Source organism: Phyllostomus hastatus, unplaced genomic scaffold, assembly GCF_019186645.2.
Source record: "Phyllostomus hastatus isolate PE091 unplaced genomic scaffold, TTU_PhHast_1.1 phas_contig_98, whole genome shotgun sequence".
NCBI lineage: Eukaryota > Metazoa > Chordata > Mammalia > Chiroptera > Phyllostomidae > Phyllostomus > Phyllostomus hastatus.
The window spans coordinates 5859332-5877897 of NW_025333999.1; the positions used below are offsets into that span (position 1 = coordinate 5859332).

The following is an 18566-nucleotide window of genomic DNA, read 5'->3' on the forward strand; positions in this document are numbered from 1 at the left end:
GCAGGAACGAATGACAGCATGGGGGTTGGGGATGGGGGAAGGGGTGAGTGCCTGCCAAGCCTTGTCCTCCAAATGGCTCTGGAAACAGGCCCAGGCAGCTTCCCAAGGATTGCACTGGGGAGGTCGCCAAGCAGGGAAGAAAACAAGCAGGGGTGGAGTGGGCACGAGGGCAGAGGAGGGGGGGCTTGGAGGGAGGGATAAGAACCTCATGGGCACGGCGCAGGCAAAGCAGGGCCGAGGAACCTGAAAAACCAGAGGACCTCCCCAAGTTTCACCAGCAGGCTGTTTGGGGTTTTCTGTGTTGGACTGGGTGTCCCTGCCTGCCTCCTGCCTGAGCTTCTGGGAGCCCACAAGGGAGCAGCCACGGCTGAGGTATGTGAGCAGCTCCAGGTCAGCCAGGGAACAGGGTGGTGGGCAGCCAGGCCGGCGCTGGCCACATCTGACCAAGAGGGTGCTTTGGGGCCTCTGGATGAGCATTTAGGACCTTGGGGTACCAAAAAGGACTCCAGTGCGAGGGTGGGGACGCGGTACGTGGATTTTGTTCTCCCTGGGCTCCTGGGTTGTTACGCTGAGACTTAGCTGACAAGATTTTGACATATAGATTTGGGATTAGCTGGGTCCTTGTAATGTATCTTTTGCACTAAAGTGGGAGTTGGAACTTCTGGGGCCCTAGGCCGTGAGTTTAGGACTTCCAAGTTCCCTAGAATGTATGTTTGGGACTGGTATTTAGGACAAGCTGGGTCAAGAGTCCTGCACAGGAATGCCGCAGATCCCCAAGATAGGAAAGATGGAAGAAATCTAGATCTGGGCTGCAGGCGTCCGGCGGCCACGCCCCTAGGCTCCGGCGCACGTGTCTTCTAAACGCCTGACTTAGGGTTGGGCTAAGCTTGGTTGTCAGGGAGACAGCGGCTGTTTTCTCCCGGCCGTTCTAGCTCTGGCGTCTCGTTGGCCGTCGTTTCTCTGGCCCAGAGGCACTCTCTATGGTTGCGGTCTCCGGAAAGGGGCGGGCCTCCACTATGCGGCTAAGAGGTTCTTCGGTCGGAAGGGGAACTTCGGGTGGGCGGGGGTGGGCAGGTAAGGCGAGACCTAGGGCGCTTTGGTGGGCTAAAGCCTGAGGGCGAGACCGGTGGCCAGGGATGGAACCTGGTGCTGGAATGCGGACCAGATGCGGGATTGGTGGCGGAGTTTGGTTCAGAGTGGGCGGGGGCTTGCACTTATGGGCGGGGCCTAATGAGTGGCGGACGATAGAGGCGGGGCCTCCAGGAAAACACAAGACAGGTGGCTGGACGGGCTTGGGGACAGGAAGTGAGGGTGGATCCTGGGGCCGAGCACTGCGGCTAGATGATGGAGTACGGCGGGGCCTGGTTGAATGACTGGGAAGGACCTGGGTCTGTGGTGTGGACAAGGTGGAGCCCAGGCTTGGGGACTAAGTTGTGAGAGTGCAGGTTGGGTCCGGAGTGCCACAGCTAGGTCAAGGCATTGGGCGGGGCTTGCCAGTGACTGACAGTGGAAGACCTGAGTTTAGGGGAGTGGCCTGTGCTCTGTACTAATAATTGGCGGAGAAGTATGAGCCGCACTAGGAAACTACCCTCGCTCGGGGGCGGGGTTTTGCCGGGACGTTATTTGGGGTAGGCGGGCCTGAGAAGGGGGCAGTGCCCAGTCCCGTCCTTGGAGGGCGGGACCGGAGCCTGGGGGCGGGGCCTCCCTGGCCGTGGGGCGGAGTCCGAGCGGTCAGCGGCTTCAGCGCTCTCCCCCTCCCCAGGATGCGTGCTCCAGGTGCGGGCTCGGCCTCCGTGGCTTCGTTGGCCCTGTTGTGGCTGCTGGGGCTGCCGTGGACCTGGAGCACAGCGGCGGCGCTCTGTGTATACGTGGGCGGCGGCGGCTGGCGTTTCCTGCGCATCGTCTGCAAGACTGCGAGACGGGACCTGTTGTGAGTGCAACCCCGTCCTTGTCCCTGGCCGTGCTTCCTAGGGGCGAACAGAAGAGGGCTGCAGAAGCGGCGTAGGGAGGCCCCTGAAGGCCTTGGGGGAGAGTGTTTAGATCCTGGGGGCGGGGCCCGAACCTGAAAGACCTGAAAGAGTGATGGGTTGGGGACTAAGGGGACTTGCAGGGGTCGGCTTGAGAGTGTCTCGAGGTACAGGAGCAGGTTTCAAGGTTATTGAAACCACTTGGGAGACCTCCGAGGGCTTGAGGGCAACTTGGGGGGTCTGTGGGCAGCTGGTAGGAGTTCCAGAGAACTGGGGCTGATTGTAAGGTTGTGGGTGTTTGGGGGTCTCTGAGGGGTCTTGGTGATTGTGAAAGGCCTCTGAGGTCATTTCAGGGCCTCTGGTAGGTCCCAGTGGTCTCTGGGAGCTTTGGGGGGAGGAATGAAAGGGCCTCTTGAGGCATCTGAAAAGAACTTTTAAGGTCTTTGAACGGCGTGTGCCTCCTCTGGGCCATTTACAGGTTTCTCTGTGGCCAGGTGCTTTTTGAGAGTTTAGGGTCTGTATGAGACTTTGGGGGTTGTTCAGGGTCTGTGGAGATGTTGCTGTGCATTCCAAGGCTTGTTTGGTGGTTTCTGGAGACTGGGATTTCTGGGGAGGGGATTCAGGTATCTCGAGTGGGTATCTGGTATCTTTGCAATGTCTCTGGGGTGTTTGTGAGGGGCTCGAAGAAGCTGTTGGGGTCTTCCTGGGGTGAGGTATTGCTGGAGGTTTCCTTCAGAGTAAATCTCAATAGCAGCCCCCACATGGAGAGGGAGTATAGGAGCACCTACTGTGGGTAGCTGAACTTGATGCCTTCACAGTAACCCTTTCCTTTCTGGGATGTGGGGAGCCCAGGTGCAGCCTGTGGCCCTTACCTCCACTCAGGTTGCACACAACAGGAGCATGGCTGGCAGGCCCTCCCTATCTCCTTGGACTTGTCAAGGCCACAGCTGTACCCCATGGAGCTGGGGGTATCCATGTCCAGTCCTGTCTTTCCTGGGGACAGGGCAGGAGTAGGGTCCACTCTGAATCCCTGACACACTTTTCTGTAGGAGGCATCCATGAAGGAGGCCCTATCTCTTGGCCTTTTTTTTTTTTCTTTTATTGGTTTTGAGAGAGAGAAAGGGAGAGAAACATCGATTTGTTGTTCCACTTACCTATGCAGTTACTGGTTGATTCCTGAATGTGTCCCAACTGAGGATCGAACCCACAGCCCTGGTGCATTAGGACGATGCTCCAACCAACTGAGCTACATGGCCAGGGCCCACCTCCTGTTTTTGGTGCTCTTATCTGATTCCTCCCTTTGAGTGTGGGCTTAGACCTAGCAACTCACTTCTAATGAATGGAACATAGCAGAAGCAATGGGATATTACTTCTGAGATTAGGTAATAAAAAAAGACTGTGGTTCCAGTCTTGGGTGCCCTTTCTTGGGTCACTCCCTCTGGGAGAGACTCACATAAATGAACATGGAAGTGAATTCTCTCCCAGTAAAATCTTGAGATGAGCACAGCCCCAGCTGACACCTTGGATAATAGCCTCACAGAAGACCCCAAGCAAGAACCACCCTGCTAAACCACTCCCAGATTCTTGACGACAGGAACTGTGAGATAATAAATGCTTGTTTCCAGTGGTAATTTGTTTTGCAGCAGTAACTAGCTAATGCAGCTTGTGTAGCCCTCTCTATGTAATAAACCTTGTTATAATAACTCTCAGCCATGTAAGGGAAGAATGCTTATGAACCCCATTTTACTGGTTGGTGAACCAAGGCACAGAGAGATGAGTACATTTGCCCAGGGACACACAGGAAGGGTGGAGCAGGGCTTCGGAGTCCACGTTTTTAGCTGCTATGTTCTGCTGGGGTGGGGGTGGGAGCTGCATTTAGACCCTGGGTTCAGAAAAGATTTAAACATCCTGTTGCAGTTCTCTCAATTCATCCCATAATTGTGGCATGAAATTTGACCACATTTAACCTTGTTGGTTTCTTCTTGCCCTGGGTAAAAACAGGAGGGACACAGGGAGTGGAGGGGTGAGAAGCGGCCTTGGGAAGGACCCAGAGACAGAGAGTGGCCTCTTTGTCCTCAGAGTAGGGATGGCTTGGGCTGCTGCCTAGGCGTGTGGCTGGAGCTGAGCACTGGTGTCCACTGCCTGCCTGTGTGGGTGTGCATCAGAAAGTCTGGAGGCTGGGGCAGGACTGCTGGTGACAGGCTGACAGAGCTGGGACCCCGCTGTGAGTGCTCAGGTGACCTGAATGTGACCAGCAGCAGCCTCAGTTACTGTTTCTTGCTGTGTTGTCTGTGGGTGGGGAGCCTCCATTCAGGAGCTGCTTCCTGTGTTTCCCAACCTCTCTGATGGCCCTCTCCCCAGGGCTGTTATACCAGGACCCTCTCATGCAGTTTTTCAGGTGCTCCATCATGAAAGCTCTAAGAGGAGAGCTGGCCATACAGTAGGTGCTCAGATGTGTTGCTGCTGATTGCTATCAGCCGGCAGGTGGGTACATTGGTGGCTATGTAAGCTGGTAGTTAGTAGCTTAGTGGCCAGAGCCAGCATATCTAGTTGGACCTGGGCTCTGCCCCATGCTGGCCCTTGGCTCCTCTCCCTCTGAGTCCCAGTTCCTTCATCTGTAAGAATAGTCTTTGTACAATGCCTCTCCTTGGAGAAGCATCAATTGAGTACCTGCTACATGCACCATGGGCACTTGGCTTGCCTTTGTGGCCAGCCTGAGGGGGAGCTTAGGGACCCTGCCAGGGGGCCTGGTTCTTGGTTATTCTGTCCCTGACTCTCTGTGACCTTGGGCTCCCAGCTCATCCATTATCTGACAAATGGTGATTACAGGACCCTACTTTGGAATATGCCGTGAAGTTAGCATGGTGCCCAGCACGTTGTAGATGCTCAATAAATACAGAGGTTGCTCACCTTAGCTACTCTATTAAATTTTTATTTATTTATTTTTCTTTTTTTGAGAGAGAAAGGCATCAAGTTGTTGTTCCACTTATTTACGTATTCATTGGTTGTTTCTTGTATGTGCTCTGACCAGGGATCACACCCACAGCCTTGGCGTATCGGAAGGACGCTCTAACTGACTGAGCTACTTGACCAGAGCTCTGTTTTTTCAGTTGAATGGATGAGCCATGGGGATCTGACCAGAGAAGTGGATGTGTAAACAGCTATTATTATTATTATTTTTTTTTAGAGAGAGGGGGAAAGGAAGGAGAAAGAGAGGGAGAGGAACATTAATGTGTGGTTGTCTCCCACATGCCCCCCCAACTGGGGACCAGGCCCACAATCCAGGCATGTGCCCTGACTGAGAATCAAACCAGCAACTCCTTGGTTCTCTGGTCGGTGCTCAATCCACTGAGCCACACCAGCCAGGGCTAAACAGTTAACTTTTGACGTTTTATGTCCTTACTTATTTTTTGTAATAGTTAATATGTAACACATGGCATAACATTTTAATGTTCTAGAGGGGTGTGCAGTGAAAGCTGCCTCTCTTGGTCACCCTCAGCCCTGCAGTTCCCCTCCTCAGTATCTCCTTTCCAATATGGTCACAGAAATCAAGGCAGACCTCATCTTTTTCTCCATGTCTACAAATGTGCACGTTCTCCATTCTTTTCCTTACATGGTTCCCTCATTCTTCTTTCCACTTTCACTTGTAATTTTTAAAAAGATTTATTTATTTAGTTTTAAAGATTTAATTTTCTTTATTTTTAGAGGGGAAGGGAGGGAGAAAGAGAGGGAAAGAAACATCAGCGTGTGGTTGCCTCTCGCACACGCCCTCCTGGGAACCTGGCCCACAACCTAGGCATGTGCCCTGACTGGGAATTGAACTAGTGACCGCTTGCTTCGAAGTCCGGCACTCAATCCACTGAGCCACACCAGCCAGGGCTATTTACTTATTTTTAGAGAGAGGGGAAAGGAAGGAGAAAGAGAGGAAGAGAAACATCGATGTATGAGAGATACATCAATTGGTTGTCTTTTGCATGTCCCTGCTCCCAACTGGGGACCTGGCCCACCCAGGCATGTACCTTGACCAGGAATTGAATTGGAGACCTTTTGGTTCATAGCGGCACTTAATCCACTGAAGCACGCCAACCAGGGCTCCCTTGTAATTTTTCACTTTTATTTAAGGCACACCAGCTTCGGGATGGAAGACCTCAAGTGGCAGCCGTCTACCTGTCCTACCTTCCATCTGCATTTTCCCTTTTTTGCCTGGAATGACTTTCACCTCTTGTGTGAATCTGACCAAGTCTGGTCCCATTTGGAGGAATCTCTGTTGTGATGGGGGAGCAGAGGGCACAGTGTAAAGACTGACCCTGGAAGGCTTCCTGGGGGAGGTGGTGAGGATGCTGGGAGGAGCCTAGTGAGTGGGCAAGCATATGGCACAGTGCATATCTCACTATGCTGGCAGCATGTGTGTGGTTGCTGGGGTTTAGCCAGGTCACAAGGACCACAGAACTCTGGTCCTTTCCCAGGAGCATCTGGAGGGGCCCCTGGGGGCCTCCAGGGTAAGCAGTGTGACCCAAACAGGAATTCTTATAGATGTCATTAGAACCCTGAACCTTTGTTTTTGAAAACTGCAGGTGCTACTGGGCATCTCCTGTAACAGATCTGTGTGCCCACTGAGAACCTCATCTCCCTCCATCTCCCTCTTGCCTGATTCCTGCTACAATGGCTCTGCTCTGGTTCTCAAATGTGCCTCATTCCCCAGGCCCATTCCTACCCCAGGGCCTTTGTAGTGGCTGTGCCCTCAGCTTTACCCATGCCCTCTCCTTTTCACCTTGCCAGGCTCTGCTCAGAAGTCACTTACTTGCCTCTCTCTAGGGCCACGCCCACCCCTGCCCCAGTCCACATCACTCTTGCTGCATCACCTGTCAGGGCCTTGTCACCAGCCAGCACTTCTGTCATGCTCCTTTGTGTATGAGGAGTGCTGTCACTCCTGGAAGTACTGTGAGCCTCTGAGGGTCAGGCCTGTTGTGTCTGAGCTGTACACAGTGCCCAGTACATAATAGGCACTGGTACCCATTACTGCCTCTTAAATGAAGGCTGGGGGGGGATGGAATGAATGAATGAATGAATGAATGTCAGTGCTGAGGTCTGCTGTGAACATGTTGAGTTCAGGGATGTAAGAGAGCCATCGCAAGGTATTGAGGAGGCATGGGGGAGGCAGCAATGGTGCAAAGAATAAATTTGATAAAGAATTTGATACTAAAGCCAGTGAGACATTATATCCAGATGAGGGCTAAGGCGGGGTATAGTCGAGACTATGCCTGTATTGTTCAGTGCAGAGCAAGATGCTGTAATGAACAGGCCCCCATTATCAGTGGCTTGACCCAGTTCAAGGTTACCTCTCAGAGCCAGAGACTCTGGGTGGAGGGGCAGGGAGGCACATAAAACTAGAGGAACCATTCATTTTTTGAGCTGCTGTATCCAAGAAATTCTGGATTTCTTGGTTCTGTGATCTAAAGCAATTTTTATTTACTTAAAACAAAAAGTTAATTTCTTCTTCATTTGACAGTCTGGCATCTGTGGTGTCTGCTCACCTCCACACCATCATTTAGGGACCTGGCTGCCTCTTTTTGGGGTCCTGCCATTCCCTCATGTCCACTAGCAGGTGGGGAAAAGGGAGCGAGACACACCCACTGCAAATGCTCATTGAGTTGCATCCCCTGTATCTTGCCAGCAGGTCTCTTGGCCCCATCTGGGCCAGAGGCTGCCCCTCTTCTGGACATCTGTGCCTAGTTTCATCGAGTAACTTGGGGGTGGAGCTGCTGCCCAGCTCCTGGCTGGACCCCAGGGCCTGGTTGGGCAGGCAGAACATGAGGAGTTCAAGGTGGAGGTGGCGGGGAATCAGCGTAGGGTGGCTGGGACGTCCCAGGGGAGAGAAACAGGCAGAACTAGGCCTCAGCACCCTCAGGGTCACCGAACAGTCTGGTTGGAGGAAGACAGAGTGATTCTGGTTTGCACCACGTGGCCACGCCACCTTTGCGGATCTGCTTCTTTCCTGGTAAATGGACCTTAGTCTCTGAGAGATCCACCAACCAGAGGGTCCTCCTTGAACTCTTGCCTATCTTGGGAGTATAGGGACCTTTCCCTCCCCTTTCTCCAGATGTGGATACTGAGGCTTGTGGGGTCTGTTGGGGGTCTGGCCATGTACCTAGTAACGCCATCCCCCTCACCCCCCACCCCTCCAGCGGCCTCTCTGTGCTGATCCGAGTGCGCCTGGAGCTGTGGCGGCACCAGCGCGCCTGTCACACCATCCCAGGGATCTTCCAGGCAGTGGTGCAGCAGCAGCCTGAGCGGCTGGCCCTGGTGGATGCCGGCAGCGGCGTGTGCTGGACCTTCGCACAGCTTGACGCCTACTCCAATGCCGTGGCCAACGTCTTCCACCAGCTGGGCTTTGCGCGTGGTGATGTGGTGGCCATCTTCCTGGAGGGCCGGCCTGAGTTTGTGGGGCTGTGGCTGGGCCTGGCCAAGGCGGGCGTGGAGGCCGCTCTGCTCAATGTCAACCTGCGACGTGAGCCCCTCACCTTCTGCCTGGGCACCTCAGGCGCCAAGGCCCTCATCTTTGGAGGGGAGCTGGCAGCGGGTAAGGCTGGATGTGGGCAAGGCATTGTCATGGCCAGGGGCTTGACGCTGCCTAGGGTAGGGAGACAGTGAATCCCAGACCTTGGGAGGGACCGGCCCATCCTTAAATGTGACACGTCTATTTTGGGCTGAAGTGGTGGCTGAGGTGAGTGGACAGCTGGGGAAGAGCCTGCTGAAGTTCTGCTCTGGAGACTTGGGTCCTGAGGGCGTCTGGCCGGACACCCAGCTCCTGGACCCACTGCTGAAGGAGGCATCCACGGCCCCCTTGGCCCAGTCCCCTGGCAAGGGCATGGATGGTGAGTCCAGGGTGGGGCCGCTCTCCCCTGCCCATGCCCATGCTGTGCCCTCTGTACTCCGACCAGCACCGGGTCCTCAACACCCTCATCTCCCACAGATCGACTCTTCTACATCTACACGTCGGGGACCACGGGGCTGCCCAAGGCTGCCATTGTCGTGCACAGCAGGTGAGGGGCCCCTGGTGTTGCCCCCAGCACGGGGGATGACTCCAGGTCATCTTTACAGCCTGACCCCTCAACCCAACTCCTGTTGGGGGTCTGTGGGCATCCTGATCCCAACCCCAGGAAACCCACAGCCCATTTCAGGACATAGATTTGCCCTATTTCTGGCGCTTTGGGGCTCCTCGTTGCCTCATCTCTTCCCCATAACCAGCCCATCAGCAGGGCCTGTCCCCTCTATCCCTCTGTTTGTCCACCTTGTCCATACACCGCCACTCCACCTGGACTTGCCCCAGCCCCTCTTTGGCCTCCTGCTGCCCCCACTCCTGCCCCAGAGGCTCTGCCCCACTCAGCAGCCACAGGAGGGTTTGAATCCTAATTCCCAGCACCAGCCCTTCCTGTACCTGCCTTGGCCTTCAGAGTAAAACCCCATTCATGTTGTGTGGCCCTGCCCCTTCTTTGATGTTGTTTTCTTCCTTCCCACCCCTTGCTGTCTTCTTGGTCCTTCACGTTTCCTCAAACTGAACAGGCTCCTTCTGGCCTGAGCGACTTTACCCATGCTGTGGCCACTGCCCGGCCCCCTTCCCTCACTTGCCCCCTCAGCTCCTTGCCGGGCCTCAGCTAACGTGTCACTTCCCCAGACAGGATCCTGCACTCTCCCTGGCTGTGTCATCTTTAGCCTCTCTCCGTCCCTTCACCCTGTTATACCCCTCCGGGCACCCTGCACCATGGACAGTTTTTATTTGCTGCATGTGCCTCTCCTGCCAGCCTGTAACCCCTGGGGACTGGGCTGGCTCTGCCTGGGTCCCCGCTGTGTCCACAGTTTCCAGCGCACTCCCCGCATTCCCGTACCCTGGGCGATGGAGGTCCCAGCCCCTGCACTCCCTGCCCCTGTAGGTACTACCGCATCGCAGCCTTCGGCCACCATGCCTACAGCATGCGGGTGGCAGACGTGCTCTACGACTGTTTGCCCCTTTATCACTCCGCAGGTACAAGGGGCGGCCTGGGTGGGGGCAGGGACAAGGCGGGGACTGGGGACCCCTCACCAAGCGTGCCCTCTGCAGGGAACATCATGGGCGTGGGGCAGTGTCTCATCTACGGGATGACGGTTGTCCTCCGCAAGAAGTTCTCAGCCAGCCGCTTCTGGGACGACTGCGTCAAGTACAACTGCACGGTCAGGCCCAGGGCGTCCCATGGGTCCTTCATTAAGGCATGGCCCACTCTCCCCCATGCTCCAGGGCCCCTGGATGGGGACAGAAGGGTGCCTAGTATTTCTTGAGCTCGTGGCTCTATGTCCAGCCCAGGGCTAAACCTTCCACGTGTAGCCTCATCAGACCCTTATAACTGCTTGGGAGTGGGCAAAGGCGTCACAGCCATTTGTGGGGAAACTGAGACTTGTAATGCAAGGGCAACTGGGTCCAGGTTGCCTTAGCTCCCTAAGGCTCCACCTCCCTGTGCCCTGGACCTCCCCCCACCCTGGTCTTCCCTGCAGGTGGCTGCATGAAAATGAGACCAGAGGGTGCAGTCACCACCCTGGGCTGTTAGAGGCCACAAGGTGCAGGGGCTTCTAGGTGGGGCGAGCACGAGGCAGAGGTGGAGGGCTCCTGCTGCTGGAGACAGCAGGCAGGGCCAGGGCACATCCTGCGGCTCCTCGCCCCACCTCGCAGTGGGTCTCAGCACCATGATGGGGGTGAAAATACAAGTACTAGCTCCTTTCTCCAAGAGGGAGGGGGTGGTGGGGAGAGGATGGGACTGGCAAATTGGCAGGTGCCACCCCACCCTGGACAGGTGGACCCAGAGAGGTTCAGCCACTTGCCCAGGTCCTGGGGGGCCCCTGAGGCACTAACGGTAATCTCTGCTTTCAAGGATTTACTCTGTGTCTTGGGGGAAATTGCTGATCTGAATCTTGAAATGCAGACACTTTGGATTTTTAACTTAATTATTGAGAGTTGCAGATGCATACAGATGTGGACAGGAAAGTACAGGGGATTCCCGAGCACCTCTCACTGGCTCCCGAGGCCGTCAGCTCCTCTTCCGCCCTCACCCAAGTCCCTCCCCTGCGTGGTGGTGAAGCCACCCAGATAGCAGCATGCTCCCTGCATAGGTGTTTCAGGAAAACCTCTCAAAGATGACTTTTAAAAAAATGAAGGTGAAATTTACATAACATAAAATTAGCCATTTTCAAGTGAACAGTTCAGCGGCATTAAGTACATTCACAGTGTCGTGCAGCCATCACCTCCGTCCCGTTGCAGAACATTTCAACCACCTCAGGGGGAAAACTGCCCCCATTAGTAGTCACTCCCCACTCTCCCCGTCCCCCCTGCAACGCCTGGCAACCGCTGATTTGCTTTATGTTTCTGGATTTGCCTGTTCTGGAAATTTCCTGTAAATGGAATCATACACTGTGTGGCTGTTTGTGGCTGGTGAGGACTGTTTTTAAAACAAAAGATTTAAAAGCAGACTCTCAATGAGATATCTGTACACCCATGTTCAGAGCAGCATTACTCACAACAGTTAAAACGTGGAGGCAGTCCAAGTGCCCGCCCGCAGATGAATGGAGAAGCAGATGTGGCCCGTGCACACAGTAGAGTATTATTCAGCCATAAAAAGGAAGGAAATTCTGACACATGCTACAGCGCAGATGAGTCTGGAGGACATTATGCTGAGTGAATAAGCCAGACACAAAGGAACAGACACTGTGACCCGCTTATGTGAAGTCCACAGAGTGTCAGATGCATAGAGACAGAAAGTGGAATTGGGGGTGCCGGGGGTGGGAGCGGGCAGAGTTAATGGTTAATGGAGACAAAGTGTCTTTGAAAAGATGAGAAACTTCTGGAGATGGGTGGTGGGATGGTTGTTCAGCAGTGTGAATGTACTTAATGCCACTGAACTGTGCACTGACAATGGTTAAGATGTGCCTTGTCTGTTCGAATCCATTGGGGTGTGTACAATATCACCCCGACAAATCACCAGGTGTGTCTTAGCTGGGGGTCCCAGGTTGATGATCAGCTCCCAGCTGCTGTCCAGGTACCCCCTGCAGGGGGCGTTAATGAGCAGGTGACTCGGTGGGCAACTGGGTGGGCCTAGGTCCGCTGACATTCAGAGGCAGTGTAGAACATGTGTCTGATAGTGGTCCCACCCGAAGGGGGACAGGCTCTAGGGGACAGAGTAGAGCACGGTGGGCTCTGGGCTGAGGTTGCCCTGTTGGGTGTCAGTGCTGAGGCTTGCCTTCCTGGCCTGTGTGCAGCACACTAGGTGTCCCCAGGAAGCGACATGGGGATAGCGGGACCACAGAGGAACATTGGTGGGGGGAGCAGAGCTGGGGGGAACTGGATGCATCCACTCTACATAGAAGGTGTGTCCCAGGCTGCTTGCGAGGACTGAACTGTTTCCCTACAGTCATTAACCTTAGGGCTGTTTTATTCTAGTGCCTGGGGTCGGGGTTTGTCCTGGGGTGTCAGGTTCCCCTCTGGCTGGAGTGACCACGTATGCGCGCTTCCTCTCTGCCAGGTGGTCCAGTACATCGGGGAGATCTGCCGCTACCTTTTGAAGCAGCCAGTGCGTGAGGCGGAGGGACAGCACCGTGTACGTCTGGCAGTGGGCAATGGGCTGCGGCCGTCCATCTGGGAGGAGTTCACCAAGCGCTTCCGTGTGCACCAGATCGGCGAGTTCTATGGGGCCACCGAGTGCAACTGCAGCATCGCGAACTTGGATGGGAAGGTGGGCGAGGCAGGGCACATGGCACAAGTCCGGATTCGGGAATCACTGCGCCCCTGGAGCACAAGGGTGGATTGGCGGGGAGTACCGGCAGGGGAGAGGGTGCTCCTGGGACACCCCCATGCCCTCCACATGCAGAGAGCCTCTTCTAGTGCACAGTCATATAACCATCATCCTTGAGTTCAAGTCCATGGAGTGGCTATGTGTGCCATACAAGTGTCTCAGCTTTTATGAGCCTGTTTCCACCTGTGGAGGTGGCAGGGAGGGCAGGGCTCAGGGGCACCAAGGGAGGAGGTTGGAGCGCTGATCCTCTCCTACCGGACAAGTCTCTCAGGCTCCTGGGGCCTTGTTTTTTTCATCTATAAAAGGGGTTAGCTGCTCATTGGGTGTGTTCTCTCCACCCAACATCATGAGCTCGGCACAGTGGCCCCCACTGGCAGCTCTCTGCAAAAAGGCTTTCAGATTAGTAATTATGCCCTTTCTGGCTTTGCCCAACACTCCCTTCCTCTCCCCCAACCCCTTCCTCTCCAAGGCTAAGAACAGATGACAATAATAAGGAAGCAAGCACAGGGCAGGAATTCTTTTCTGTGTCCTTGGCTGCTGGGTTCCCAGCACCTGAGAACAAGGCCTGCCCCTGCCATGTATGCCTGTTGAGTGGACATCCCCGGGGCCACTGCGGTCATAGTAGTGCAGGTTGCGGCTATAACAAACATACCCAACAGGACGTAGCTGCACAAATGCACTAGATGGGCATTTCTGCTCCTAGGACTGATCCAGGCAGGCTGACATGCTGTAGGCAGTGGGCAGAAGCTCTTTCAGTGCCCCCACATGGCTCCTGGGTCACTCCAGATGCCCACTTCTGCCAGGGTAGAGGGTTTTATGGACCGGGAAGTGGTGGCAGGCCAGCAGGTCTCATGTGACTGTAAGGGAGACTGAGAAGGTGGGAGGAGGAGTCCTGGGGGGATACTCTATTTAATAACCCCTTTTCAGATCATCCGAGGTCACAGAGCTGGGGTGACACTGAGGGTGTTATTCCAGGCCCTGGGGCAGGAGAGGTAGTGTGTCATGGGGGAGGACACTGCCAGCTCGGGGCTCCTTGCTGATTCCGTCCCCCTTATCCCAGGTGGGCTCCTGTGGCTTCAACAGCCGCATCCTGCCCAACGTGTACCCCATCCGGCTGGTGAAGGTCAATGAGGACACCATGGAACTACTTCGAGATGCCCAGGGTCTCTGCATCCCATGCCAGACTGGTGAGCGGGGCCCTTACCCAGTCCCCTGGGAGCTGGGGTCCCCACCCACTGCCCTCCTAGTTCAGCCTGAGCATGGCCTCCTTCCCAGGGGAACCCGGCCTCCTAGTGGGTCAGATCAACCAGAAGGACCCACTGCGTCGCTTCGATGGCTACATCAGTGAGAGCGCCACCAGCAAGAAAATTGCCCACAGCGTCTTCTGCAAGGGTGACAGTGCCTACATCTCAGGTGTGCACACCCTGGGGGCTGGCTGTGAGGATGGTGGCTGCCATCTCACCTGCCCCTCCCCCCTCTGCCAGGTGATGTGCTGGTGATGGATGAGCTGGGCTACATGTACTTCCGGGACCGCAGTGGGGACACCTTCCGCTGGCGTGGGGAGAACGTTTCCACCACCGAGGTGGAGGGTGTGCTGAGCCACCTGCTGGGCCACACAGATGTGGCTGTGTACGGGGTGGCTGTGCCAGGCAAGCTGGGGCCATGGGGTGGTCCTGGGGTACAGCTGCCCAGAGGAGCCCAGCCAGGAGGAGCTTGGAAGTACAAGTGCCCTTGAGCAGTGCACATCCTGGCGAGTGCACACATGGCCTGGCTGGGTGCCACTGGGACTGGAGTCACCCTCATGTGCGATCCGAGCCTCAGTTTCCTCATCCAGAAAAAGGGATCCTGAAAGCGATCCTGACTCAGGGTTGCTGGAATGTGGCAGGAGCTCAGTGAAATGTTTTCTGCCGGGTGGGAGGAACTGGAAGTCAGAGGCCAAGGGCTGCTGCTTGAGGGTGTATCTAGCCCCATGGTAGCCAAGTGTTCTCAGCTGAGCCCCTGTCTCTAGGAGTGGAAGGCAGAGCAGGCATGGCGGCCATCGTGGACCCCCATGGCCAGTTGAGCCCCAATGCACTGTACCAGGAGCTACAGAAGGTGCTAGCGCCCTATGCTCGGCCCATCTTCCTGCGCCTCCTGCCCAAGGTGGACACCACAGGTTCGACACCCACCCCCTGCCCCCTAATTTGTCCTGGTTCAGGCCCCCGGGTCTGACATAATGGTTCACAGCCAGCTGAAGTGACAGGCTTGTGCAGAACCCTTCTCATTTTGTTTACGTACTCGTTTCTTCCCCTCATGCCCACCCCACTGGACATTCTGCAGTGCTCAGTGTGTCTCTCCGTTGTCTGCGTTCTTCTGATGACTAGGACATTTGGGCAGATCGCCTCACTCCTCTGATGTCTCTCGGATCTTTAGCCTATCTTTGTATCGCCCCCCCTTTTTATTTATTTTTATTTTTTTATTTGCCTGGAGTTCCTCATAATCCCAGACACCGTCAGTCTCTTTTCCTACCCGGGAGTCTGTTAACGTTGCCCACTGTAGCCTCTGTTGGGAGGAAACCCTCAGTTCTGTCACATATTTCTTCTTTTATAAAATCTTGTTTGTGCTTTCGGATTTTTGTTTCAAAACAAACCGTCCCAACTCTAGAGCACATGGGTACCCTCCCTTGCTTTTTAATACTGATGCCAGCCCTCATCTTTCACAAAACCCTTCTTGAATTGTTTACTGCAGGGAGTGCAAACCTTTCCTTAAAGCCCGGAGAGTATTTTTACTTTTATGGGCCATCCACTCTCTGCCCCAACCACTCAGGCTGGCCTTGTAGTACAAAAGCAGCCTAGACAGTGTGTGAATGAATGGGCGTGGCTTTGTGCCAACAGAACTTTATTTATAAAAACAGGTGGTGGGCTGAATTTGGCCCTTGGGCTTTAAGGTGCTGACCCCTGACCTATTGTGTGACAGACCCTGCCCTGCTTCGGTCTGCTGGGGGGTGGTCCGAGTGGCCTCCCTTAGAGGAGAGGGTATAAAGCTGGGACTTGAGGGACAACAGGGGAGCTGGGGCAGGCACTGTGGGGAAGGAATGTTCCTGGGCAAGGGGAGAGCGTTTGCAGAAGCCTGGAGGCACAGGAGGGCATGGTGAGCTGCGGACTCCGGAGAGTCCCCACCTGCCACCCCCACCTGCACCCCCACAGGCACTTTCAAGATCCAGAAGACACGGCTGCAGCATGAAGGCTTTGACCCGTGCCAGACTTCCGACCGCCTCTTCTTCCTGGAGATGAAGCAGGGACACTACCTGCCCCTGGACCAGGGTGTCTATGCCAAAATCTGCTCGGGCGCCTTCTCCCTCTGAAGCTCCTCTGCTGGCCACAGACTCCTGCCAGGTCCCTTAAGTGAGGTGGGCTGGGGCCGAGAAACGGGACCCCAGGAGGAGCCCGAGTCTCCCCCTGCCCTCATTCTCCGCCGCCCGGTTTCCTGAGCTCTCTGCTTGCCCTTGTCTGCCTGTGCTCTGCTCCTGTGCCTGTCTCTCTCTCCTCTCTGCTCCCTGGCCTTGGCATCCCTGCCACGCCCATCTACCCTCTCCTCTTCCCCTGTTCCCTCCATCTCTCCCCCTTCTCCTCCCCTGTTCTCCTCCCAGGTGCAGAGCAGACATCCCCTGGCAACTTCGGCTTGTTTTGGGTCTCCATCTGTCATCCCCTCTGGGTCTTAGTCCCAGAGTGGGGCCTTCCCACTTCCCTCTCAGCTGTGCCTTAAGGAGCCCCACCTAGTTCAGGCCTCCTGAGGCTGCTGGGTTTCACACAAGGCTGCTGAGTAGCCCTGTGTGAAATCCAGGCAGGCCTGCAGCCCTCCCTGCCAAACAGAGGAGCCGGGTTGGTCTTCCCCCCCTGCCCAGTGCAGGGGGCATCAGCAAGGGACTTCCAGGTCAGCTGGAAATCGCTCCTAGGCGGAGCCAGTTGCCTTTTGCACTTCCCACCCCTCGTGGGTCTCCTGCCTTGCCTGCCTTTCCTGATACCCTGGAAGCTTCCAGAATTGACTGTGATCATTTGGATATTGCCCCTGCCTGATGTCCTTGTTTGGGCATCTCCACGGAGCTCCTGCTGGAGGGACCCTGAAGACTGCTGGGTGGCTGCTTGGCCCACCACTCAGACACTCACACTGGCAAATGCCTCTTGGGTGTCCCCATCCAGTGTGGTGGCTATGGGGCCCATGGGAGTGACCTAGTGGAGAGAGCTCAGCTATTGGTGGCATCTGAGAGGGCTTCAGGGGTTCGAGTCGTTGAATGTCTCTGCTGGCCTTACTGGTGACAGCCTGGACCCTGTGTTGGCGGTGACATCCTAGATAATCCAGCTGGGATGGCTTGGATATCCCCACTGCCTTTCTTGGTGGCCCATCCTGTACTCCTGTTGCTGGGGCTGGCCACTCTGCCTGCCTGCCTGCCTATCGGTTCCTCTGGCAGCACCATCCAGCACCTAGAACACACAGTAGGGCCAGTAGCAAGTGGACCTGCATTGTTTTGCACGGGTCTTTCTAAGCACGAAGGTTTTGTTTCCTTGTTCAGTTTAAGAAATAAACCTGCAGAATATCCGGTGCCTGAAGGGAGCACAGTCATTCACTGTCCCGTGGAACACTTTCTGAGTGTCAGAAGGCAGGATCCTTCCTGGGAACATGCTCCACCAGACACAAGCAAGGCAAACATGGCCTTTTCTTGTTGCCCTGTTGCCTGTTTTTGCACCTGCAAGGCCTCGCAGGAGTGGATGACACAGGTTAACATTCTTGCTGCTTCCCTGTGGCCTCCAGGTCCTCGCCAGAGCCTGTTTTTGCAGGGGAGGGTCAGCCAGTCCACCTGTGTGTTCCAACAGCTGCAGAGGATGGCCCAGAACAGAGTGTGTCTTGGCACGCCTTGCTGTTCCAGGAAGTGTGCTGCTCTTGGTATGAGGCCAACAGGTGTGGCTGTAGCTCTGGGTGACAGCTGGAATTTTAACCCAGAACACTGAGCTTCAGGGTCTAGAATCTCAACTTCTGTCCTGGCCGGTGTGGCTCAACTGGAGTGTCGTCATGTGCATCAGTAGGTTGGGGGTTCAATCCTGGTCAGGACACGTAATCTAGGTTGCAAGGTTTGATCCCTGGTTGGGGTGCATATGGGAAGCAACCAATCAATGTTTCTCCCTCTCTAAAATCAATAAACATTTTTTAAAAATTGAACTCTCAACTTCTACCTTCTGCTGTGCCCTCTCCAGTGTTAGTGTCTGTCTCATCTTGTCTCCAGAGGACAGAGGAAGAGAGGTTTGTGATGACAAGAGTATTGGCTGGGAGGGGCACTGAGGGGGTGGCCCTGGGGTTTGTATCAGGATGGGCATCGCCCTGGCTGGGTCATGGCTAGATGAACCACCAATGTGTAGGGTGGGTCCCTGAATGCCAAGTCTACAAGGAGAGGGAGGCAAGGCAGAGCCCTCTGGCATGCCCAGGGAGCATGGAAGAAGAAGAGTCTGCTGCTAGTGGGCATAGGGTACCACTGGTGTACTGGTAAGTGCCCCTTCATACATCATGACCCTGTCCAAAAGTGTCATCACGGTCCCCCTTGCACAGATGAGGAAACTAAGGCACAAGGAGGGGAATGAAGTCATTGTCAGGCTCCTCTCAAGAAAGTGACCAGGTGAGGACCTTGGTGCATACCCAAAGCCTGTGACTCTAGCCACAAAGGCAAAGAAAGTTCCCTCCAAGATGCTGATAACAATCCTGATAACAACCGGGCTCTATTTTTAGTTTTTTTTTTTTTTATTGATTGATTTTACAG

At 55.1% G+C, this 18566-nt stretch overlaps 1 protein-coding gene across 4 annotated transcripts; it reads left to right on the forward strand.

Moving 5' to 3' along the window:
* The first annotated feature begins 188 nt into the window (after positions 1 to 188).
* Positions 189 to 17972, forward strand: SLC27A1 (solute carrier family 27 member 1). Of its 4 annotated transcripts, none has more exons than XM_045853231.1 (13): positions 189 to 372; positions 1763 to 1930; positions 8153 to 8547; positions 8681 to 8842; positions 8941 to 9010; positions 9899 to 9990; positions 10066 to 10175; positions 12512 to 12721; positions 13842 to 13968; positions 14057 to 14194; positions 14266 to 14430; positions 14790 to 14936; positions 15967 to 17972. In XM_045853231.1, the coding sequence occupies exons 2-13, from the start codon at positions 1764 to 1766 to the stop codon at positions 16122 to 16124; spliced, it is 1941 nt and encodes a 646-aa protein (XP_045709187.1). In that variant the 5' UTR covers positions 189 to 372; position 1763; the 3' UTR covers positions 16125 to 17972. The 4 variants fall into 4 exon arrangements, with proteins under 4 accessions (XP_045709187.1, XP_045709188.1, XP_045709184.1 ...); XM_045853232.1 differs by lacking the exon at positions 189 to 372 and adding an exon at positions 1053 to 1074; XM_045853228.1 differs by lacking the exon at positions 189 to 372 and adding an exon at positions 1278 to 1406.
* The last annotated feature ends 594 nt before the right edge of the window (positions 17973 to 18566 follow it).